The 23,159-nt window shown below is 41.0% G+C and overlaps 2 protein-coding genes across 2 annotated transcripts in view; both read left to right on the forward strand.

Moving 5' to 3' along the window:
* Window positions 1-23,159, forward strand: part of LOC138962256 (deoxynucleoside triphosphate triphosphohydrolase SAMHD1-like) — a 285,667-nt gene that overhangs the window by 113,021 nt on the left and 149,487 nt on the right. The gene's annotated exons all lie outside the window — the stretch shown is intronic.
* Window positions 9,136-23,159, forward strand: part of LOC138965530 (deoxynucleoside triphosphate triphosphohydrolase SAMHD1-like) — a 36,206-nt gene continuing 22,182 nt past the window's right edge. The window contains exons 1-7 of the mRNA XM_070337742.1: window positions 9,136-9,174; window positions 10,895-11,055; window positions 11,463-11,646; window positions 18,720-18,875; window positions 20,174-20,224; window positions 20,895-21,059; window positions 22,203-22,294. Of these exons, the coding sequence (XP_070193843.1) occupies window positions 9,136-9,174; window positions 10,895-11,055; window positions 11,463-11,646; window positions 18,720-18,875; window positions 20,174-20,224; window positions 20,895-21,059; window positions 22,203-22,294 (848 nt within the window). The remainder of the gene's footprint in view (window positions 9,175-10,894; window positions 11,056-11,462; window positions 11,647-18,719; window positions 18,876-20,173; window positions 20,225-20,894; window positions 21,060-22,202; window positions 22,295-23,159) is intronic.

A 23,159-nucleotide genomic window follows, 5' to 3' on the forward strand; every position in this document is an offset into this window, starting at 1 on the left:
TCATCCAGCTGGAGGTCGGTCACAGTGAGGGAAGCAATCTTCTGTCGTGTTCCAACGAGAAGGGCCTCCGTCTTCTCACTGTTCAGCTTCAACTTGTCGTCAGTCATCCAGTTCTTGATGTCAGTGAAACAACTGGAGATGGATCCAAGGAGATCGTCAACGTCCTCCGGCTTGGCGCTGTTCTGGAGCTGCGTGTCATCGGCAAAGGAGTTGTAGTTCAGGCCGTGGCGTTCGATGACCAGGGAGAGGGGTTGGGTGTACAGGGTGAAAAGGACAGGGCCGAGGACAGATCCTTGTGGGACGCCGAAGCGGACAGGGACAGGCTGAGAAGAGAACGAATCAGTGGTGACAGTCTGAGAGCGGTTCTGGAGGTAGTTCCGGAACCAAGAGAGGGCGGTGTCGTGAATGCCGAACGTGGAACTGAGGCGATCGACGAGTAGCTGGTGGTCGATCGTGTCGAAGGCCGCGGAAAGGTCCAGCAGCACAAGGGCAGAGACGAGACCGCTATCTGTTGCGTTCAGGAGGTCCGTGGTGATTCGCAGGAGCGCCGTCTCGGTGCTGTGGTGAGGGCGGTACGCTGACTGGTACACTGGCATCAGCGAATTCCGAGACAGGTGGGCGCTCAACTGCTCCAGGATGATACGCTCCAGAAGCTTGGAGAGGAAGGGCAGGTTGGACACAGGACGGTAGCTCTTCAACTCGTTGACGTCAAGGCCGGGCTTCTTGATGAGTGGGCGGACAACGGCAGACTTGAAGCAGTCAGGAACGACGCCTGTGGCCAGGGAGATGTTGATGATATCTGTGATAGACGGCAGGAGCTTGTCCAGACACTTGGTGAAGAGGAAGCCTGGCAGGGGGTCTAGCTCGCAGGTCTTGATGGCCGTCTTGGTGATGAGTCGCTTGACGTGGTTTTGAGTGACAGGCTGAAAGCACGTGAGGGGGGAGCCGGAGAAGGAAGGGGAGGGTGGGGACGGGACGAAGGGCTGCTGATCGAGTGTTTTCCGAAGCTTGTCAATCTTGTCCTTGAAGAACTCCGAGAATAACTCCGGGATATCCTGTGGTGGGTGAGCAGTGGGTAAGGGGGCAGCGGGGGAGGAGCCCTACTATGATAGCTTTTCCGGATTGACGTACAAACAGCGTCAAGGCCGCTTGGATACATACTGACTACGATTCATATCCCCAGCAGTTTCTCATTTTTGGTAACCACTGGCTATTTGTCAGATGTGTCGTTCTCCCACATTTGAACTATGCTGGAGTGAATGCCGGTCGAAATGCCTTTTGGTTGTCAAACCACGTTCTCTTTTTACATTTAGTCAAGTTTTGACTAAATGTTTTAACATAGAGGGGGGAATCGAGACGAGGGTCGTGGTGTGTGTGTGTGTGTGTGTCTGTCTGTCTGTGCGTGTGTGTGTGTAGAGCGATTCAGACTAAACTACTGGGCCGATCTTTATGAAATTTGACATGAGAGTTCCTGGGTATGATATCCCCGGACGTTTATTTCATTTTTTCGATAAATACCTTTGATGACGTCATATCCGGCCTTTTGTAAAAGTTGAGGCGGCACTGTCACACCCTAATTTTTCAATCAAATTGATTGAAATTTGGCAAAGCAATCTTCGACGAAGCCCGGGGTTTGGTATTGCATTTCAGCTTGGTGGCTTAAAAACTAATGAGTGAGTTTGGTCATTAAAAATCGGAAACTTGTAATTAAAATTATTTTTTTATTAAACGATCCAAAAACAATTTCATCTTATTTTTCGTCATTTTCTGATTCCAAAACCATACACATATGTTATATTTGGACTAAAAACAAGCTCTGAAAATTAAAAATATAAAAATTATGATCAAAATTAAATTTCCGAAATCGTTTTAAAAACTATTTCATCTTATTCCTTGTCGGTTCCTGATTCCAAAAACATATAGATATGATATGTTTGGATTAAAAACACGCTCAGAAAGTTAAAACGAAGAGAGGTACAGTAAAGCGTGCTATGAAGCACAGCGCAATCGCTACCGCGCCAAACAGGCTCGCCACTTTCACTGCCTTTTGCACTAGCGGCGGACTACGTTCAGTTTCATTCTGTGAGTTTCACAGCTTGACTAAATGTTGTAATTTCGCCTTACGCGACTTGTTCTTATTACCAACCTTTATTCGCGAAAACTGTTTTGCGTTCCGGACCGGAACACACTTCGGAGATGATCATTGATTATTTCTGAATGAATAATGATGCCGACGCCCACGTGACCGTAACTACAATGTCAAGGTCAGAAAGTCGTGAAGAATATCACCACCCGCTTTTTTTTAGATTTTTTGTATAAATGTCTTTGATGACGTCATATCCGGCTTTTTGTAAAAGTTAAGGCAGCACTGTCACGCTGTCATTTTTAAACCAATTTGGTTGAAATTCTGGTCAAATAATCTTCGACAAAGCACGGACTTTGGTATTGCATTTCAGCTTGGTGGCTTAAAAATTAATTAATGAGTTTGCTCATTACAGTTGTCATTAAAATCGACTTTCCGCAAACAGATTTAAAATTCATTGGATTGTATTCCTCATCTTCTCTTGAATTCAAAACTATATAAATATGTCATGTTTACTCTAAAAATATGCTCAGAAAGAAAGGAAATAGGTTCAGTACGTAGGGGAATGACCACACACAAATTAAATACAGAAAAAAATCACAAATGGTCCATATTAGGAGCCTGGGGGCCTCATATGGACCAGTGAAGCGGCCTTCACGAATCACTGTAAAAAGCCCCCTATACTTCAAAATAACATGATACAACTTAGTGTGCAAGTCAGACTAATTCAAATATGCTTTAGATTTTAGCTGTTTCGGGTTGACGAGAGCATTATTTGAAGCACACCAGGAAACTGAAAAAGCTTATCAAAAACAGAGTGAAAATAAGTGAAATTATCAACTTCCACAAAAAGAAGACCATTTTGTTATATTTTTTTGAAATCTCGAGGGCTAGTTATAGGTTATTTTCAGCAAGCTTCTTAATTAATTAATTAGAATTGCCTTTAGTTTTTATTTTCTTCGATTTGTTGAAGGTGGTCCATATTATGGGACTCACACATAATTTGAGGTTTTGCTATTATTTTTTGTTTGCAGTAGAAACTCGGGGTACACACTGTTAAAATGTAACAAATACTGTCTTAGCTGTCATATATAGCTATTTTTGTGTTATGAAAGCTTTGGCTGTGGACAGAAACGAGTCCGTTTTAGGCGGCAAATTTAGAGTGAACACTGCCAAAGGTGAACAAAAGCGAAGAAGCCTAACAGTTTTGAGGTTTGAGTTTCTGCAACTGTTTTGACATGTGCAACTTATCCAGAGAGGGTGAATAAAGCGAATGAAATTGTTTTGAGCGCTCTAGTGCCGTTACTTTGTCAGAACAGGGGTGGTCCATATTAGGAGCCGGTCCATATTAGGAGCCTTTCCCCTACTACGGACGCGTGCTTCGCGGAGGCGAGCGTGACCCGTCTCGGTCTTCAGTATGGTTAGCCGAGACTATCTGAAAGTAGATGATTGGTTTGTGGTGTTGATCTTGACTAAATGTTTGTTTTTGCCTTTTTGGCTCACGTAAGTGTAGCCTATGCGATGATAAACTTTGTCTGTCTGTGCGTGCGTGCGTGCGTATGTATGTGACTAAGTGCCAAAAGGTGCGCACGAAAAGCGGACAAAGGGGCTAAAAAATAAAAGTTGACAAACACGACTGATATTGTGATTTTTGTTAAGACAACAGATGCTGGAACCCAATTACGAAAAGAAAAGATAAATTTACCCAAATGATTTTACAAATAACGATAATTTTGTTCGTTATATCATTCAAAACGGCACTGAGTCATAGCATTAAGGTTATCTCGCACGTTTTTAAAGCTAGGGCTTTGAAACTTGGCACACAACCAAAGTATAATGACCTCCAGGTATGGTGCACATCACATTAAACAACATTGAATTTCAAGGTCACAGCGAGGTTAAATTTCCTTTGCAAACTGGAAAATTGTCGTTGTCACGTCTTACATGTTTTAATACTAGATCAGTTAGACTTTACATACTTCACATACTTTCAGCATTTTTATAAAACCTCATTAAAAGTGACCTGCTGGTTAATCTTTGTCAAAGTTCAAGGTCACAGCGGGGTCACATCTGGTCCAAATGTGGAATATTTTCAATTTATTCAGCGCGTTTATAGCACGAGCTTTGAAAATACACACAGTTCTAGTGTATAATGTTCACACACGATTATTGTCTGGTTGAAAAAGTCAAGGTCACAGCAGGGTCGCGTTGAGGTCAAACATATACATTTTTCAATGAGGTTTTCTCATATGTTTTTGAAGCTAGGGCCTTGAAACTTGGCACACTACGCAAGTTAAATTAAACCTCATCAAATTCCAAGGTCACAGTAAGGTTAAAGATCCTTTAAGGATATTTTCTAAAAAAGGTGACCGCCTGGTTAATGTTTGTCAAATTTCAAGGTCACAGCAGTGCCATCTGGCTTAAACTTTGAAAAATTGTCAATTTCTTCAACTAGTTTTATAGTGTTTGAAGTCATTCACACATTATGAAAGTCTGGTTGATAAAATCAAACGTCAAGGTCGCAGCGGGGTCGCATTGAAGTCAGACACATACAATTGTCATTTTCACGAACGCCTTTTAAGCAACACCTTTGAAACTTCACACATTCCAAAGTTTTGATGTTGTTTGGTTATAATCAAAGTGTGGTCAATTTCCATGATTGAGAGCATTCAGAGGGGTCAAGTTGAGGTCACACAAAAAGTGATAATCTTTATAAGACTCACGTTTGCTGCTATTGCTCACTTGACATTGGTGAAAGTGCTTATTTTATAATTGTTGATCTTGATGTTTTGACCAATTAATATGACCAGGATCAACCATACCAGATTTCAAAGTCCAGAAGTTGTCAAACCTCAAACCTGTTGGAAGTTTCAAAGATTTAAGCATCGAGGGCAGCCGCGTCATTACACACAATGCAATTACGTCATACATCATACATTTCTATGAGTCATGTTGAATGGAATGGTGGCATGTGCACCTATTCTAGCTAACAACAAAGCTGAAAAAATGAATATTATCTGTTTGTTTTGTTTGTTTTACCCGTACGAGACCTTTCTGTGACCTTGACATTTGACAAGGATCTACCTGAACTTCTTGATGTCGGAGAATCATTGAGCGTTGTATGATGTTTGAAGGCTCTCCCTTTAAAACAACTGAGATAATGATACATTGTTGTGTTTTTGATTGGCCCATATGTGACCTTGAGATTAGAAAAAGGTCAACAAGACTTCCACCGTGTGTTAACTTTCAAGGTTCTTGATTTGAAAAATTCTGAGAAAAAGGTTATGTTTTTGTTTTGTTTTATTATCCACACGAGACCCTGCTATGACCTTCACATTTCTCAAGGATCAACCTTGAATTCTCCATGTTGAACAATCATTAAGCAAAAGCGTTGTTTGAAGTTTGAAGGTTCTAGCTTCAAAAATCTCTGAAAAAATATGTTTCATCCGTTTTCTGAACCACATGTGACCCAGCCGTGACCTTGAAATCTGACAAGGGTCAACAAGACTTTTACCATGCATGGGGGCGATTAAACCCCAAATGTGTGTGAAGTTTCAAGGTTTCAACTTAAAAAACGTCTGAGAAAAATATACATTTTCCTTTTTGGACAATGTGTTGCACGCAAGACAACACGACAAACGCTCGTGTTATCATTCTTTTACTTTAAGGTCGACTTGCGTGCCCGCTCTTTCGCTAATCTCAATTAAAATTCATCTTGGAAGTTCGGTTTTATTACGCTTTTAATTAAGAAGATTAAACTAAGACAACAAATAGTTAGTTTTACCCATTAAACTCGATAAGGTAGTGACATTTTATGTTGAACGCAAGATGGTGTCGCACGCAAGATCTGAAAAGATGTTGACGACATAATTTCAACACTTGATAGCGCATTCGTGGTTCGGGATTTCTTCACAAATTTTGAACACAGAATGTGTCACGTGGTTCCGTAGATGAAGTAGATCTTTGTACGTGAGTTGTTCTTTGCTACTGGTCACAAGTGGGGGTCAGCTCACACGGACGCATTTTTCAATACAGTCTAGGGGAGAAACTGGTCACAAAGCACCCAGTACATGCCAGAGAGATAGGAGAATCGGCACAATCAAAGAAAATACCAAAATCATTCAATAGATATGGAAATATTAAGATTTACTGTGAAAATGCCAGCAAAAATGGCGTCCAAAAACGGGAACGCACACTTGGTGCGTCTTTGAAGACTTACCTCCCGTTCTGTGTTGTTGATAATAGTCGTGTTTGTGCTGTTGTTGTTGAAATAGTATCTAATAAAACTGATGCAGTTCTTGAAATGTTGCAAATTATTGTTGTCTTTGTGAAATGCGAGAGTGTTCTGAGGCGTAATCTGCATACGGCTGATGTCCCACATAGGGTACCCCACTTCGATCAGCGTATCACTCCAAATAAGCTTCATAGCAGAAAAGCAGATACACCACCAACACACTGCATAACAGATCTACAAGTCTGAGCCAGAATCATTGAAATTTACTTTCTGTATAAAATATTGCAATCAAATTTGTTCACGATGTCCCACAAATAACGCAGGTTACCCTCGCCTTCGATTCAAAGTAACTCCAATCTGACTTAATTACAATCGAAACGCAGATGACGAACTGATTCACCACAAATTTGTGGTATTTTACACACAAATTTCAGCTGTGTTGTTTCGCGATAAACAGCCATAAACAAACAAATGTGGCGCCGTCACGTCGCCTTGGAAGGAATAACGCAGGTGACCAAGGCTTGTTTCCGATACCTGTCTGATTAAAATCATCGTTTTTTCACGAATGACGGCTCTTTGGCAGATCTGGTGAGTTGGAAACTGTCTATGAATGTTTCATTTAATGTCAAATGCGTACATTCTTGTCGATATTGTTACCTTTGGGCTCATAAATTAAGTCAATCGTCGTGTTGTCCGAAAGTGACTTTTGTCAGCATAGAACTTACTGTGCTTTGATCATTGACTGAGAAGAATCTTCCGATGAAACTAGTTCATTTCACTACGCGACTGCAGATCTGCAAGGAAACTTATGGCAGGGGAAATAAGCTTAACTGAAGACGAATAAGCGGAGTAACTGTTCTTCAACGGATTGCTCTTACACTGATCTAAATATTTAGATCTTGTCGTCTGCTAGTCTGCTAGTAAGTAGTCTTCGGTCGTGTGAAAGTCACATCTATTTCGACTGTATGCATCGATCCGTGTAGTGAAATGTTGATCTTTGATGATTTGGCAACATAACTTCGCTAAATGTGCTTCGAGTGTATCTCCCCGTTAACCGCATTTGAAAACGTCTTTTAACAAGACCATGTTTCGACAGCCCAGACAGGGAGGATCCTCGATAGCTCACAGGGTATATAATGTTTTCCGCCGTTTTTTGAAGAATCCTTTCAAATTTGCTATTCCAAAAGTACCTTATGACACGACTCGAGTGGCAAAGAACATTCTCTGCAATTCCTGTCTCAGTCCGTGCAGCCGTTTCGGGTCCTATCGTCATCATACAAACATACACACAGACACACAAGAACCAGCTTTAAAAGTTAGATTATGTAGGAACCATGTGAACCAGTGATTTTTTCTTATGTACAACAGATACTACAGTATTTCTGCTTTATGAAAAGCAATATTTCAAAAACAAAACTAGAGATTTGAATTTTGACCACTTTTCCCCCTTTCTGTCACCAGTACTGAAGAACAACTCACATGTAAATTTTGTTTTTAAAAGAAAATAACCGTTAATTACCGAACATTTTGTCGCACGCAAGATATGACGAAATTTTCAAATCGTTTTCAAAAATGCTGTTCAAAAGTTCTGCAGTCTTTGCTGGATTACTTGAAAGACAGCAGTTTGATACACCGTTATCGCTTGACGTGTCGACATCAATTCCAGAGTTTTTGAAAAAGAAATTTAGTAAATATCTGCGATTGAAAAATGTATGCCGTGATGACGACACATCTTGCGTGCGACACCTTAAAATTCGGTTATCGAAAAAAAAAAATTCTCTCGAGATTTAGATTTGACGTTTGGTCTCGTCTGTAAAGCGATGTTTCAGGCATTCAATCAAACTAAATGCAATTCATTTGTGCTTCTTGTTATTTTTCTGTGGCATATTCAAAACACGAGGTATCACGATGTCCGTTTTCAGATGGCCGGTTTTGGCGTTATTTTTGACTTTAAACAAAGATAACTTCAAAACCGTTCAAGTCAGACACACGAAATTATGTCCACTATCTCTTCGCACATTCATCCACACACACACCAATTTTCAGCAGACACACGTTTTTAGAAACATTTTTATTGTAAAACAAAGTCGTCTTCTGTTCTGTGAGCACCTTTTGGCACTTAGTCATGTATGTCTGTGGTAGAAACTTTAACATTTGAAGACGTCACATTATGGCGTAAGAGGGTTAGACGTCACGCGAAGGAATTACTGAAAGTCTCGGTCATTGTTATTTTGAGCGGGCCGAGACTAGTTGGCAGTCGTGTCCATGGTCCATGTAAGTAGGCTACATGCAGACAGACAGATCTAGATCTAGTGTCTCGCTTTCTTGCACAGTTTCACCTATGCTCTTTCTGTGTGTGTGTGTGTGTGTGTGTGTGTGTGTGTGTGTGTGTGTGTGTGTGTGTGTGTGTGTGTGTGTACTGTGTGTGTGTATGTGTGACGGAGTGAGTGAGTGTGTGTTACTGTTTGCCGATTTCTTACGTGAGCATTCAAGGCTTCGCCTCTTGTTTGTTCCTTATTTGCAGTTAGTCCCATGAGTGCAGTTGGAAGCGCTGCGGACCGTTTGGGTCGGGTTCGAGTCCCACGGCGAGCGTGTGTGTGTGTGTGTGGTGTGTGTGTGTGTGTGTGTGTGTGTGTGTGTTAAACGCACGCACACACGTACGCACGCACGCACACACACACTGACACACACACATACGCACGCACACACACCCACACACCCACATACACACACACACACACACACACATACACACACACACACACATACACACGGGAGGCTGCAGTATAATGCTTGTTTTGATTCTCAGGCACACAGGATGGAAAGTGAATCAATGAGCCCCCTCGTGGACACAAAGGTAAGAATTTTTAATGTGCGTGTTTATGTATGTGCGTGTGTGTGTGCGTGTTGTGTGTGTGTGTGTTTCTGTGAGTGTTAAACGCACGCACGCACGTACACACTAACTAACACAAACAAACAAACAAACAAACAAACAAACAAACAAACAAACACACACACATACACACACACACACACACACACACACACACACACACGGGCGACTGCAGTATAATGCTTTTTGAGTGTGAGGCAGCGTGAATGCGAGAGTGTATAGTGTGCTTCCATTAAAGGCACACTCAGCTTCACGTAAACCATCAGTTTCTGGTCGCAGACACTGTCAGGCTTTCACACACAGTGCAAAAACCCTTTCGTTTAAACAATCACCGCTTGAGAACATCCTATGTGCCCTCCGTAAAGAGCGAGCATTTCTCAAAGAATTTATTTTTGCGTGACCAGCCGGATTGTCTAGTACCACAATCGGACGCCTCGTTTTGGCGCTAGAACTAATTTTTAAAATCTAAATAATAAATTGACAGCGTGTAACACAAACATTCTTAAATCATAAAATATTTCTTTTTTCATTAAGACAAGATCAGTTCAACTCGAAGTTTTGAAAGTAAAAAAAAAGGGAGACCGGAAGCAGGTCATGCAAGGTCGTGTTTCCCCAAGCAGATCGAGGAATCGCTTGCTTCTTTGAAAGCAACCACCGCCGAAAAGTTCGTGTGACTCGCAGTCGTTTGTTGCATTTTAGATTCAGAGGTGCTATTGCAGATACAGCGAGTCGCATTGAAATCACAAACTGACGACGAAATTGTGAAAAAAAGGAAAGTGTGACACGGGTTCACGATGGCTCAGGGGTTAAATAAACCACGAAATCTGGTGTGTGGTTTACGCAAGCTAAATATAACCATTTAAACTAACTGTGTCATTTAAAGCTGTTAAATGCTAATGCTAGTGTGTTCCATAAGGTTAGAACTAGTTTTTTTCGTGAGAAGATTTAAATCGTTCTGTAAACCATTTGAGACAGACTGGGCCCTGTTAACCCGTAATTTGTAGAAATGTAAAAACATTTTACAAACTACGTTGAACCTAAAACCGCGATTTGTAAAAATGTATCGCATTCAACAAAGTAATACATGCCTTTTATTATCAATATCTGCTATTTAGAGCCCAGTCAACTACAAATAAGTGTCATCTTTTTTTTTAAATGGTGTGCTATTGTATTCATTCATGTTCTGTCTAATTTTATTACTTTGATGGTTTGTTTCATCATTGCCCTTTAGAATTTTGTTGTTTTGTTTGTGAATGTTCTCTTTTGCTTTAAATTGCCTGTTTATGCAGTTTTGATAGTTTGTTTTTTTGTATTCAAGTGTGTGTGTGTGTGTGTGTGTGTGTGTGTGTGTGTGTGTGTGTGTGTGTGTGTGTGTTTTATTCTTCATCCGTTTTGTCGTTTCATGTGTGTATTGTAGTAGGGATTTGTTGTAAGAAAAGGCCATATGGACCTAATGCTGTTATCCTTCCGTAATAAAGTTTTCGAAATCGAGTACGAGTTCGAGTTCTCAGGCACACGGGATGGAAAGTTCACCAGAGGAGCCCCGCAAGCATTTCTCATTTAGCGATGATCAGAAAATAATGTAAAACCAAAGATTAAAAAAATCCAGCTGGTGATAACAGACATCTGACATTTCGTACCACCTCTGCCCTTACAAATGTCTTTACCAGTCGTTTTGCCTTAGGTTTTCAACGACCCTATCCATGGACATATGGAGTTCCCGGGTCTGTGTGTGAAGATCATCGACACCCCCCAGTTTCAACGTCTGCGCTACCTCAAGCAGTTGGGTGCTGGTTACTTTGTCTACCCCGATGCCAGCCACAACAGATTCGAACACAGTCTGGGGTGAGTTTGTGCTGTGTGTCACTCTGTGTGTGCGTGTGCGTGTGTGTGTGTGTGTGTGTGTGTGTATGTGTGCGCGTGTCTGTGTGTGTGTGTGTGTGATTATATACATGTGTTTTTGTGTGTTTGTGTGTATGTAAGTGTGCTTGTGTGTGTGCGAGCATGATTTGAACACGCATTATTGTGTATGCAACCACACACGCACGCACGCACGCACGCACGCACGCACGCACGCACGCACGCACGCACGCACACACACACACACACACACACACACACACACACACAGATACACACGCACGAACAGAAATACGCGGGGAGACTTAAAAAGATAAGGGTGCAATTAGCGTGTTTTGTTTTAAAGTGCATGTCTTTACCTTTTTAGTTTTAAAGTTAAGCTTTTCGTTCAGGGTGTGTCACCTGGCAGGACTGCTTGTGACAGAGCTGCGAGTCAGACAGGGCCTTGGGATCACGGATAAAGACATCCTGTGTGTTTCAATCGCAGGCCTCTGCCATGACCTTGGACATGGACCGTTTTCTCACGTGTTCGACAACAAGTTCATTCCTGCGGTGAAACCAGACAGCAAGTGGAAGGCAATGCTGTTTTTCTTTTTACTTCTTTCTTTCCCGAAGGCTTACCATATTTTGTTAGCAACATACATCCCGGTTATCGGATGGTGTGTCTTTATGCAATGCTATGATAGTACGTAGTAGGAACAACAACACACCATAACTCTTTAAGATTTTAGTTTATTTGCTTATCTGGTTATTCTCTTTGACCTGCTTCGCTCATTAGTCTTTTCATCTCATTTTTGAGTCACTTGAGAAAAAGTGACTCTATGTAATCGGTCAGTGTTAGTCTGTCCGGCCGGCCGGCCGTCCGGCCGGCCGTCCGGCCGGCCGTCCGTAGACACCACCTTAACGTTGGACTTTTCTCGGAAACTATCAAAGCGATCCGGCTCATATTTTGTTTAGTCGTGACCTCCAATGACCTCTACACTTTAACGATGGTTTCGTTGACCTTTGACCTTTTTCAAGGTCACAGGTCAGCGTCAAAGGAAAAATTAGACATTTTATATCTTTGACAAAGTTCATCGGATGTGATTGAAACTTTGTAGGATTATTCTTTACATCAAAGTATTTACATCTGTAGCCTTTTACGAACGTTATCAGAAAAACAAGGGAGATAACTAGCCTTTTCTGTTCGGCAACACACAACTTAACGTTGGGCTTTTCTCGGAAACTATAAAAGTGACCGGGCTCAAATTTTATGTGAACGTGACTCCCAGTGACCTCCACACTTTGACGTCTGCTTTGGTGACCTTTGACCTTTTTCAAGGTCACAGGTATGTCTTGAAGGAAAAAAATTGAAATATCATATCTCTGAAACTATTCATCGGATTTGATTCAAACTTTATAGGATTATTCTTTACATCAAATTATTTACATCTGTATTGTGTTGTGAATAGCAATTTCTTCCTGTCCATCTGATGCCTCATATAATATTCAGAACTGCGAAAGTGACTCGATCGAGCGTTTGCTCTTCTTGTTAGGGTCCGTAACCGACTGTTCGTGATTCTGTTTATCTGTTTGTTTGCTTGAACAAAATATACATTTATATAGCTATTCTGATGAACACGTGGGGGAATTCGGGGGCTGTGATTGGATGGTCTCTTCCGATCATCAAAGCATAATGCTACGGAAGTCGGCCATTTTTCTCAATATCCAAAAGCATATTGTCAATAACAAAGACGCATGGTTCCGGTTTACCCATCTGTACCACGCGGCGATGTTTCTATCGACAACAGCATACACTGACAACTTGAAATTCTTCTCGGGAATGTTTTTCAGCTTTACAAATGTGATAGCATACCCTTTTCTGCTAACTTCCCGATGAAACAGGACTAAACCAATTATTTTCTGTCCCTAAACACCACAAAATGCCCAAAGTCGAAAGATGTAGTACAAACAGGGGAGTAAAACGGAACAGCCGTTTTTGTGTGCCTGTGTGAGCTCAGCCGTTGCCGACTCTGCTCGCGTTGTATGGATTAGCTGTTCTCTTCTCCTCCCCTTGTTGCATCCTAGTTCTTCAGTTGTTTCTAGTTTTCCGTTGATGTTGTGTTTTGGTCTTCTTCATAAGTAGTCTTGTTCAAAATTAAAAAAACTCAAACTTCTTTTTGTTGTATACGAATGAACTAATAAAAAGCTGTTTAACAGCTGTGTTGTCAAATCGAGTTTTTTTCCAAAGTCAGTGTGGCGCGCGCCTGCGCAAAACTTATGCGCATAAGAAACAGCGTCTGCTATCAAAACCTGAGATCAACGCATCGACGCAAAAACTGTCATTTTGTAAGTTTGGAACAACAAATCAAGGTCAGAACAGCTATATAATTAGTAACTTAAACGAGTACTGACCTTGGGAAGACGAAGTTTGAGTGGAATTCCATGAATGTAGTTTACCGGAACGGAAGGATATGTGAGAGAGCGCATGTCCGGAAGAGCCATATTTTAACGCACAGATCATCTAGTTTGTTGTAAAAAAGAATAAACAACTGATGATCTGAAAATTAACAAGTTTGGAAAAACATTTTCAAATATTCTTGGGCGGGTAACTTAGGCTAGGGAAGGGCACATATCCTTCCGTTCCGGTAAACTACATTCATGGAATTCCACTCAAACTTCGTCTTCCCAAGGTCAGTACTCGTTTAAGTTACTAATTCCATTTCACGTAGTTTAGCCGAAACTACAGGAAATGTGAGACTTCAAAGTATGTTTTTTCAAACGTTTCTCACAGTCATACCTCATTTTCTCACTTTCACATCAAAATCCCTAAGACCACACCATCAACTTTGTTTTTAGTGCATTATGCCTTTTTTATTTTCAACATTTTCCAGTGCATTATCTATGCCTGGGTTTTAAGTGCATTATCTATGCATCTTTGATTATTCAAAAACATGTTACAGTGCATTATCTATGCATTGTTTCAGTTATGAAGACTTTCGCCACAGTGATAATAATAGTCTTACTGCTTTCCTAGCAGTCTACCATTGTCTTCTTCAGTGAAGTGCCTACTTGTAGTTCTTACAACTTGACCTGCCCATGAATTTCCACATGGTACTCTGAACTTTTTGGCTTTCTGCTCTTTGCGAATCATCGACTATTGGTCGATTGTAAAATCGCTGGAAAGTTTTAGCATTCGACCAGCCTGCTGATTTTAATATGTCTTCAATACATACACCAGTTTTTAACATAGCTGATGAGGAAGCACTTCTAAAGCTATGAGCAGTGAACCCTTGGACACCAGCTGACCCCAAAACTTCTTTCATCCAACGAGCTATCGAATCCTTCGATGCTGGCCCATGTGGCCGTCCATAACACAAAATAAGTTTGTCACAGTCTCCACGCACCACTGCAGTCCTTGCAATGTATTCTTTTAAACAGCTTACAACACACAGTTGTTTTTCCTCCTCATACTTTTGGAGATGTATTGGCGCTTGGTGATAACCAGGTCTACTATGCTTGAGTTTATCAACTACATGAATCTTGCATGATCCCTGATTTAAAAACTGAACACATGATAGTCTCAATAAATGAATTGTCTGCACTCTCTGTGCCGAACCAATCAAAAGTAAAGCACACAATTTTAATGTTATTTCTTTCAAGGAGAGTTTGCTATTGTCCTCACTATTTCTGAAAAAATCCAAGAGCACAGCCACATCCCAAGTGTTCTTTTGGCGGGGCAATGGTGTTCTCAGCTGAAACACACCTCTTACAAAACGACATATTAATGGGTGTTCTCCCATTTTCTTGTTGTCATCTGTTTGTACTGCAGCAGAAATAGCACTCCTGGCTGTGTTAATAGCACTGTAGCCTAATCCAAGGCTAAACAGCCCAGTCAAAAATTCCAAAACTTGCTTTACAGATGCATGAAATGGATCACAGTTCCGTTCAACACAGAAAACTTTCCACCGTGACAAGTAGCTGGAATACTGTCTGTGTGTCCTTTCCCTCCATGATGCACAGATGATGCTGCAAGCTTGTCCATGAATTCCTTGTGCTTCAACTGCATCCCTGATAACATCACTGCCATCAACTGAAGCTTGCTGTGCAGAGGATGTGGTGTCTGCGCGTGGGCCAGACGTAGAACAGTCCTCCCCTTGGGTAGCAGAAGAGGTTTCCTGACGAGGAGCCGCAATAGTTGAGGATACCAAGTTGCTGTAGGCCAGTCTGGGACTATGACAACCCCTTCTGCGTTGTCCTTCTCCAGTTTGACCAGGACCCTCTGAATCAGGCTGAATGGCGGAAAAGCATAAAAGAACCAGTTAGTCCAACTCATCTTAAATGCATCCACTGCAAACGATTCTGGATCTGGTTGCCAAGACACAAAAGTTGCCAACTGGCGATTTAGTCTTGATGCAAAAAGATCAATTTCAGGTTTTCCAACTAGCTCACATATTCTTTTGAAAATCTGTCTGTCCAGCATCCATTCTGTATTATCATTGAATTTTCTGGACCGAGCATCAGCTTGTGTATTTAGCTTGCCAGGAATGTGAGCTACTGTCAGCCAAATATTCCTGTCTTTACACCAGATCCAGATTCTTTTTGCTACATCATTGCAATCTGCAGAATGTGAACCACCCATTTTTTCAATGTATGACACCGCACATGAGTTGTCTGTCAGCACTTTGATATGTTTACCATCAATATCCTTACTAAAGCTTTTCAGAGCATGCTCAATCGCCATCAGCTCTAGAACATTGATATTGTTGTTTCTTTCTGAAACAGACCAACGGCCACCTGTTTGCTTTGGGTGGCAAACTGCACCCCAACCCAAAGTGGAGGCATCTGTTGTTATTACCATTTCAGGTTCAGATCTTTCTATGGGGAAAAAAGCTGAATCTATGTTCTGTAGCCACCAGTCTAGCTCTTCTTCAGCTTCTTTTGATATAACTACCAATGCATCAAAATCCCCTTTTTTCACTTTCAATGCTTCAACCTTAACCTTATCGAGTTGTCTATAGAACAACTGACCCCAAAGCACAGCTGGGAATGAAGCAACAAGCTGACCAATCACTTGCGCTAGCTCCCGAATGGTAATCCTTTTCCTGTTTTTTACACTTCTGCAAGTATTTTTCAGTTTCTGAATTTTTTCTTCAGTCAGACAGACAGACATATTTTCTGAATCTAGCCAAAACCCCAGATACTTTATCTTTTTGAGTGGGGTAAGTTCTGACTTTTCTTCATGGATGATAAATCCAAGGGCTTCAAACAAGTGTACTGTTTCCTGAACATTCTGCAGACAACTCTCATAAGTTTGTCCCTGAAGATAGCAATCATCAATGAATGATGCTGACAAAAAGCCCCTTTTTCTCAGACAAGCATACACTGGTTTCAGTAACTTAGTGAAATATCTTGGGCAGTTACACAACCCGTTTGGGAAGCAGGTGTATTCATACAACTGTTCTCTCCAAATGAATTTCAAAAATTTTCTGAAATCTGGCTTGATTGAGACAGAATAATATGCATGCCTCAAGTCAACTGAAGCCATGTAACACCCTTTTCTCATAAGCCGTATAGCTGACGTCAGATTTTCCATTTTGAAGTGCTCATACGTCACTGACTGATTAAACTCTTTCAGGTTTAGAATCATTCGATATGTTCCATCTGGTTTCATCACCAGGAATACAGGGGATATTATTTCTCCATCTTCACTTTCACATTTTTCGATTACTTTCATTTTCAGTAACTTCTGAACTTCATTGTCCATCTCAGAAAATTGATAACCTTTGATTTGAGTTGTAGGCACTTTTCCTACTTCTAATTCTGATAAATCCCTCAGTGGAATTTCAGCCCCTGTCACCATTTTCAAAATAAAAGGATCTGATGTCAGCTTTCTCCATTCTTCAATAAAGTATTGTATTCTACCCGCAATAAATGGTATCTGAACACTTTTGTTTATTGGATAGCGTACCTTACCGGTCAGGTCTGGCTGTGCATCCTCATTTATGCCGATTTGAATGTCGTGTTGTTCTGCCCTCGGAAGCTTCTCCCCCGGTAGCGTGGATAGTAACCTCTTGCTCGGCCGCGTGTCCAGCCTCGGCCTCTTCTCTGACTCTGGTCGTAGTCCCAGTTTTTTGTCCTGCCTCCTCTGAATGGAAAAAACTTGTCTCCCCTTGATGACCGAGTGATTGCCATGCCAAGCTTGGATGACGAATCAATGGAGGCGAACACAGATCGCAAATCATCCCCAAACAGTTCTGTTGTCACTGGGATTTCTGAAGAAACGAGTTTCTTGTATTTCTTGTTGAATTGCGGTGCGGACATAATCGACACTCTTCTGTCCATTGACATTTCGTGAGTCGCTTTGAGAATGAGCCCCATTGAATCGGTCAGAGATTTCATTTGTTTTTTCACATCAATGTTTGTTTTCCCAACACACTCGTTCGCTGCACACACAAGAGCGTTCACTGCTGTAAGCAAAATGTGTTGAATTCTTTGAGTACGCAAATCTGCACTTTTCTGGTTATGGTCCATTGTGTCCCACACTTCATGGTTCACTCGAGGAACTTTAAGTTCGACGTTTTTCGGGCGCTTGTGTTCCGAAATCTTGTCTTTCATTTTTGCTTCGTTCATTTTGCCTTTTGCCATCATGTTGACTATTTTGGCTAGCTGTTCCGAAATATCATCGCCAAGCTCCTCATCAGCCTCATAATCTTGCTGAATCCCTGTCAGTGTGTCACTTTCAGCATTTTCATCACTGCGATTCTCTGTCTGATCGCCACAAGATCTCACACGAGTAAGATTTTCAATTTGGTAGTCCAAATTTTCATCAGAATTGTCCACCAAAAAAGATACGGTACTGTCTTCTTCTCTGCGTCTTTTCTTCTTCAAAGGGGAACTACTCCGAAGTTGAACACATTCTGAATCTTCGTCTTCCACAATTTCCCCTTCTTCTGCATCCCATTTCTTTAGTGCACGCAGGATTCGTTCATTCTGCTTTTTCATGTCATCCCAATCCTTTGTCGGTAATTGTACTACCTCGGGTCGAGGTTTTTCTTTTTGTTTCACTTTTGTGATTTCAACCATGTTTTTCTGGGGTCTCTGTGAGCATGGAGGGGAAGCGTCTTCACCCTCGGAATCGGATTTGAGCAAGTTTTCTTCGCTCTCCATTTCAAATTCTTTGAAAGAACAACGCAGCAAGGTTCGCGGAATCGAAAGATGTACTTTGAGACCGAAAAATTCGATCGTAAACCAAGATGAATCACGATAAACAACCGAAAACAGCGGAGCATCGGTTTCAGACGTGCGCTAATGGCGCCGGAAATACGGATATGGCTCTTCCGGACATGCGCTCTCTCACATTTCCTGTAGTTTCGGCTAAACTACGTGAAATGGAATCGCTATTGTATTTTCAGCGTAGCAATAGGGTCCGATATTTAGACTCGAACAAGTATAATGCGACTCGTCTTCGACTCGTCGGCATTATACTTGTCTCGTCTAAATATCGGACCCTATTGCTACGCTGAAAACACAATAGCTGTTAATAGTGCAGGTATATAACCTGTGGCAACACATGATTTGTAAGGTTGAAAATATAGACGTGTGTTCTTTTTTTTATTACAGAATACTTCAACTTCAATAATTGTTTTCTCTTGAAATTTGGATTTTAGCACGAGGACGCATCAATGGATATGTTTGACCAAATGATTGAAAAAAACGATCTGGATCAAGCCTTTAAAGGTGAAGCCGGCTTGACAGACCTTCACAGAGAGTTCATCAAGGCTCTGATCATGGGAAAACCAAAAGACAGTGCCCAGGAAAAAAAGGTGATTCGACTTATATTTGTCTCAAGACTTGATCCTTTGCCTCTGTTGGCAGAGCGTGTGTGATTTGTTGTATTTCTCAGTCTAGCAACGCAGCGTATTTTCCCTCTCGACGGAGCCTCGATCTGAAGTATTCTGCGTTATATCACAGTAAATTGAAATACATTCTGCAAAATTATGAATGTTGATTTTAGCATATAACCACGTTATGTCCCAAATGGACACTAGTTCTGGGGACAGAAAAACCAAGTTAGCACAGCATAGCATAAATATTGAGCAATGATCTTCTTGCTGGTAATCATATACAAAAGATTCATTTTTATTTTGTCTTTCAGTGAGGAAATACATGCACACAAAAAATCATAAGTCTATCAAAGGCAGACTTGTACGTGGAAATGACAACTGTGTACCTTTCTTTACTACCCGAAAAGCACAACACATTTCCCTGCTATTGATAATGAAAATCGAATCGTCGGCCACTGAGTGATAAAAAGTGCGTAACTCTAGAACAAACACATTGGACGATCAATTCCAATAACAAAGTCGTTGTGAAACAAAGCCTTCTCCGCAAGAGAAAATAACAAAATGCGTAAAACGAATTCAATTCATTTTGGTAATATGTAGGCCTGACAGAATAAAAATGATTTTTTTTAATTAGCTAATGCATGATCTTTGAATATAAGGTATCAGACTTTTACACAAGAATCATCCCCGAATGAAGTAGTAAAATTGGACCACACACACACAAAAAAACCCACGATTTTGAGCTTAAATGACAAATTGTTTATATTTCTTTGGTACACGCCAAAACACGTCACAACATACAAACATTATCGCCGTTAAGATGTAAAAGATTCATACAATGGTTATTTAGTCTTTACTCAATATGATCGACAGAGAGCAGAGAGGGCGAGAGGTTGAGAGAGAGAGAGAGAGAGAGAGAGAGAGAGAGAGAGAGAGAGAGAGAGAGAGAGAGAGAGAGAGAGAGAGAGAGAGAGAGAGAGAGAGAGAGAGAGAGAGAGAGAGAGAGAGAGAGAGAGAGAACAGATGTCACATATTAATCATTGTTGTTTTTGGTGATTCTTACTTGTCGATTCTTGTTTTTGCTTGAACATTTTCAAGTAACTGCATAGTGTATACCACTAGACAATAAATGCAAGCGGCCCATCTCCGCTGTACCTCGTGTATTCACCGTTTGCTTCAAGACATTTACTTTACGAAGTTCTTCAAAATTGTTTGATCAAATTCAATGTAATTGGTGGTGAAACATATTTCAACTCATCCTCATTTTTTGTTCACAGTTGGAGAACGGCGGTTGGTACAAAAAAGAGGAAAAGGCCTTCTTGTACGAGGTATGCAACAGAACATTCTCTTCAAAGCAAAATGTTTTATACGGAAAATCTCTACGCCCAATATATACAAGCCAACCTGCTTCAACGTTTCGTGGATTATTACAGACGAAATATTGTCAGATTCAAGGTCCTATTCCGAATGTATAATATCGCCTTAATGTTGGCAGTAATGGTTAGCTGTTGTTGTTGTTGTTGTTGTTGTTGTTGTTGTTGTAGCCCTACAATTTAACTCTTTCTCTCTCTCTCTCTCTCTCTCTCTCTCTCTCTCTCTCTCTCTCTCTCTCTCTCTCTCTCTCTCTCTCTCTCTCTCTCTGTCACAGACTTGTTAAACTTGACACGTTTGGCCTTGACGACCTTTCCGAATTTACACAAGTTCTTGATGACTTGAACCCAAAGCTCATATCATCATCGCAGAGAGTACAAATCAGTAGCAACAACAGAAAGCGGTAGCAACAGCAGCAGATTTCTTTGAAACTCAAACAGAAAATTGAAAAGTAAGTTATTGTGAGCGGTGAATGTCATGTTCACATAAAAGGCTTTGTGAGTCAGATTAAAATCAATCATTTTTATCGTTTGTTTTGTTGGTTAACGCTTATATGGGTCTTTGAAGTCAATGGTGAGATTGGAACTGAATTTATCGAGTATTCATTTTGAACTGTTTAATTTTCAGATCGTGGCCAACAAGCGTAACGGGGTGGATGTGGACAAGTGGGACTATTTCCAACGTGACTGTCATCATCTGGGCATGACCAGCAGTTTTGACCTGAAAAGATTCATCAAGTTTGCCCGTGTCATCAAAGTAAAAGGGGAGTACCAGATTTGCTACAGGGACAAGGTATGTTGAACTCAAAGAAAGAATCCGGGGCAGAGTTGAAATAATCGGGAATTCCCGAAACCTCACTTGATCTTCAACAAAGCGCCGCATATCCGTAAACGAGCTGCCTCGTTCTAGAAATGGCATCCTTCAACTGTCACAAAAGCAAACTCTTTTCACAGGCTATGAATAATGTATTTGAAAAAAATTAAGGCCTCATAAAGGGGAAGCCTTAAATATGGTGTTTATGTGTGTGGGGAGGGAGGTTAACGTACTGTGTAACACTTCTCTGACAATCAGCCCTTGCAGCTCTTGTCTCTACTTTGAACACAATGAATTGTTGGAGGGTAGATGTTAGTTTGTTACAACAGGCTGAACTGAACTTTCTTTTGAATCAATATTTTGCAACAATCAATCACACCAAAAGCGCAACTTGCATATTACGTATCAAGATCCTGCACTCAGTCAGGGGAAGTATGTTTCTCTGCAGTCCAGAAAGACTGCGTGATTGGAATCAATTAAGGCTGAGTAACAATCATAACAATCGATAGTTACCATAGTTACCCGTGAGAAGTTCTATCGGAACATTTTTGTTGTTGTATAAATGTAAGATCTGAAACGTTAAAAATGACGTCAAATTGGTTCGTTTTGGTCGAGTGGGATGACGTTGATCAGTGTTGGTCCAGCCTGAAGTTATCAAAAGTTTAAAAAAAAATGTGTTGGTTTGTTGCGTTATTCAATGCATCTGGTTTTTCAAGACTATAAGCATTGATCATTTTAACACACACAAGGATCATTATGGGCCAACATGACTTATATCATTTTTCAGTCGCATTATAAGAAAGAGCAGAATTATCACCATGCGCGCGGTACAGTTCTAGAATCCAGTAGCGCAAAGTCGGAATTCCTACAATGGCGGCCATTGTTGGAATTCCAACAAAGCGCAGATCATTTCCGGAACAGCGCCGATGACGAGATAAGTGGCAACAGGTTCATCTAGAGGTGTAGGCCTTGTGTACATGAAACGCTAGAGCTCAAACTACTATTAAATTGTAAGTGCGGATCGAACAATCCATCATTATTGTTAAAATAAAAAAAGTGAGGCACTCAATCGCCTCGCTTTTTACTTCACCCGGCTAACTCTAGTTGCTTACGGTGTTTCAGGAGGCTTTCAACATGTACCAGCTGTTCCACACTCGCTTCACGTTGCACCGTAGAGCATACCAGCACAAAACAGTGCAAGCAGTTGAACTCATGTTAGTAAATGTGTGTGTTTGTGTGTGTGTGTGTTGTAATTGTGGTTATTCCCACAAATGTTTACTTTAAAGTGGCTGAAAGACAGTCTTGCTTCTTTACTATTGCTCTGATTTTTAACTGATACATAAAGCTTAAGATGATTTATTCGTTCCTTTTTGACAGCCCATATACTTCTGATCAGTATTATCAGCTGTAGGACGACTACGTAATCGTAAGTACGATTTTCAGTCGGGGCCACTATTAACTTAAAAGGCACAGTAAGCCTCCCGTAAACCATCACATACTGTCAGGCTTTTTACACACAGTACAAACACCCTTTCATTTAAACACTCACCGCTTGAGAACATTCTTGGTGCCCTACGTAAAGAGCGAGCAATTTTCAAAAAATTTATTTTTGCATGGTTTATCTTACCCCTGAGCCATCGTGAACCCATGTGATACAGTTTCCCTTTTTTACAATGCAGTCGTCGGGTAGTAATTTGAATGCGACTGGATGTGAGCTTATCTGCAATAGCAGGTTATTATGTACCTCTGACTATGCACGAAACAAACGGCTGTGGTTCACAAGAACTCTCACGATGGCTTTTGACTGTTCAGAGGAACTGGCGATAGGCATAAACCGTCGTCTGCTTCGAGAACCACGACCTTGCGTAACCCTGCTTCCGGGCTTCTTTTTTAAAACTTTCAAAACTTCGAGATGTACTGATCTTGTATTGGTGAAAAAATAAATCTGTTATGATTTAAGAATGTTTGTGTAACAAGCTGTCAATTTATTATTTAGAATGTAAAAGTTAGTTCTAGCGCCAAAACGCACCACGGTCTGATTGTCTACTGAGACAATCTGCAAAATTAATTCTTTGAAAA

This window comes from Littorina saxatilis, linkage group LG1 (assembly GCF_037325665.1).
Source record: "Littorina saxatilis isolate snail1 linkage group LG1, US_GU_Lsax_2.0, whole genome shotgun sequence".
NCBI lineage: Eukaryota > Metazoa > Mollusca > Gastropoda > Littorinimorpha > Littorinidae > Littorina > Littorina saxatilis.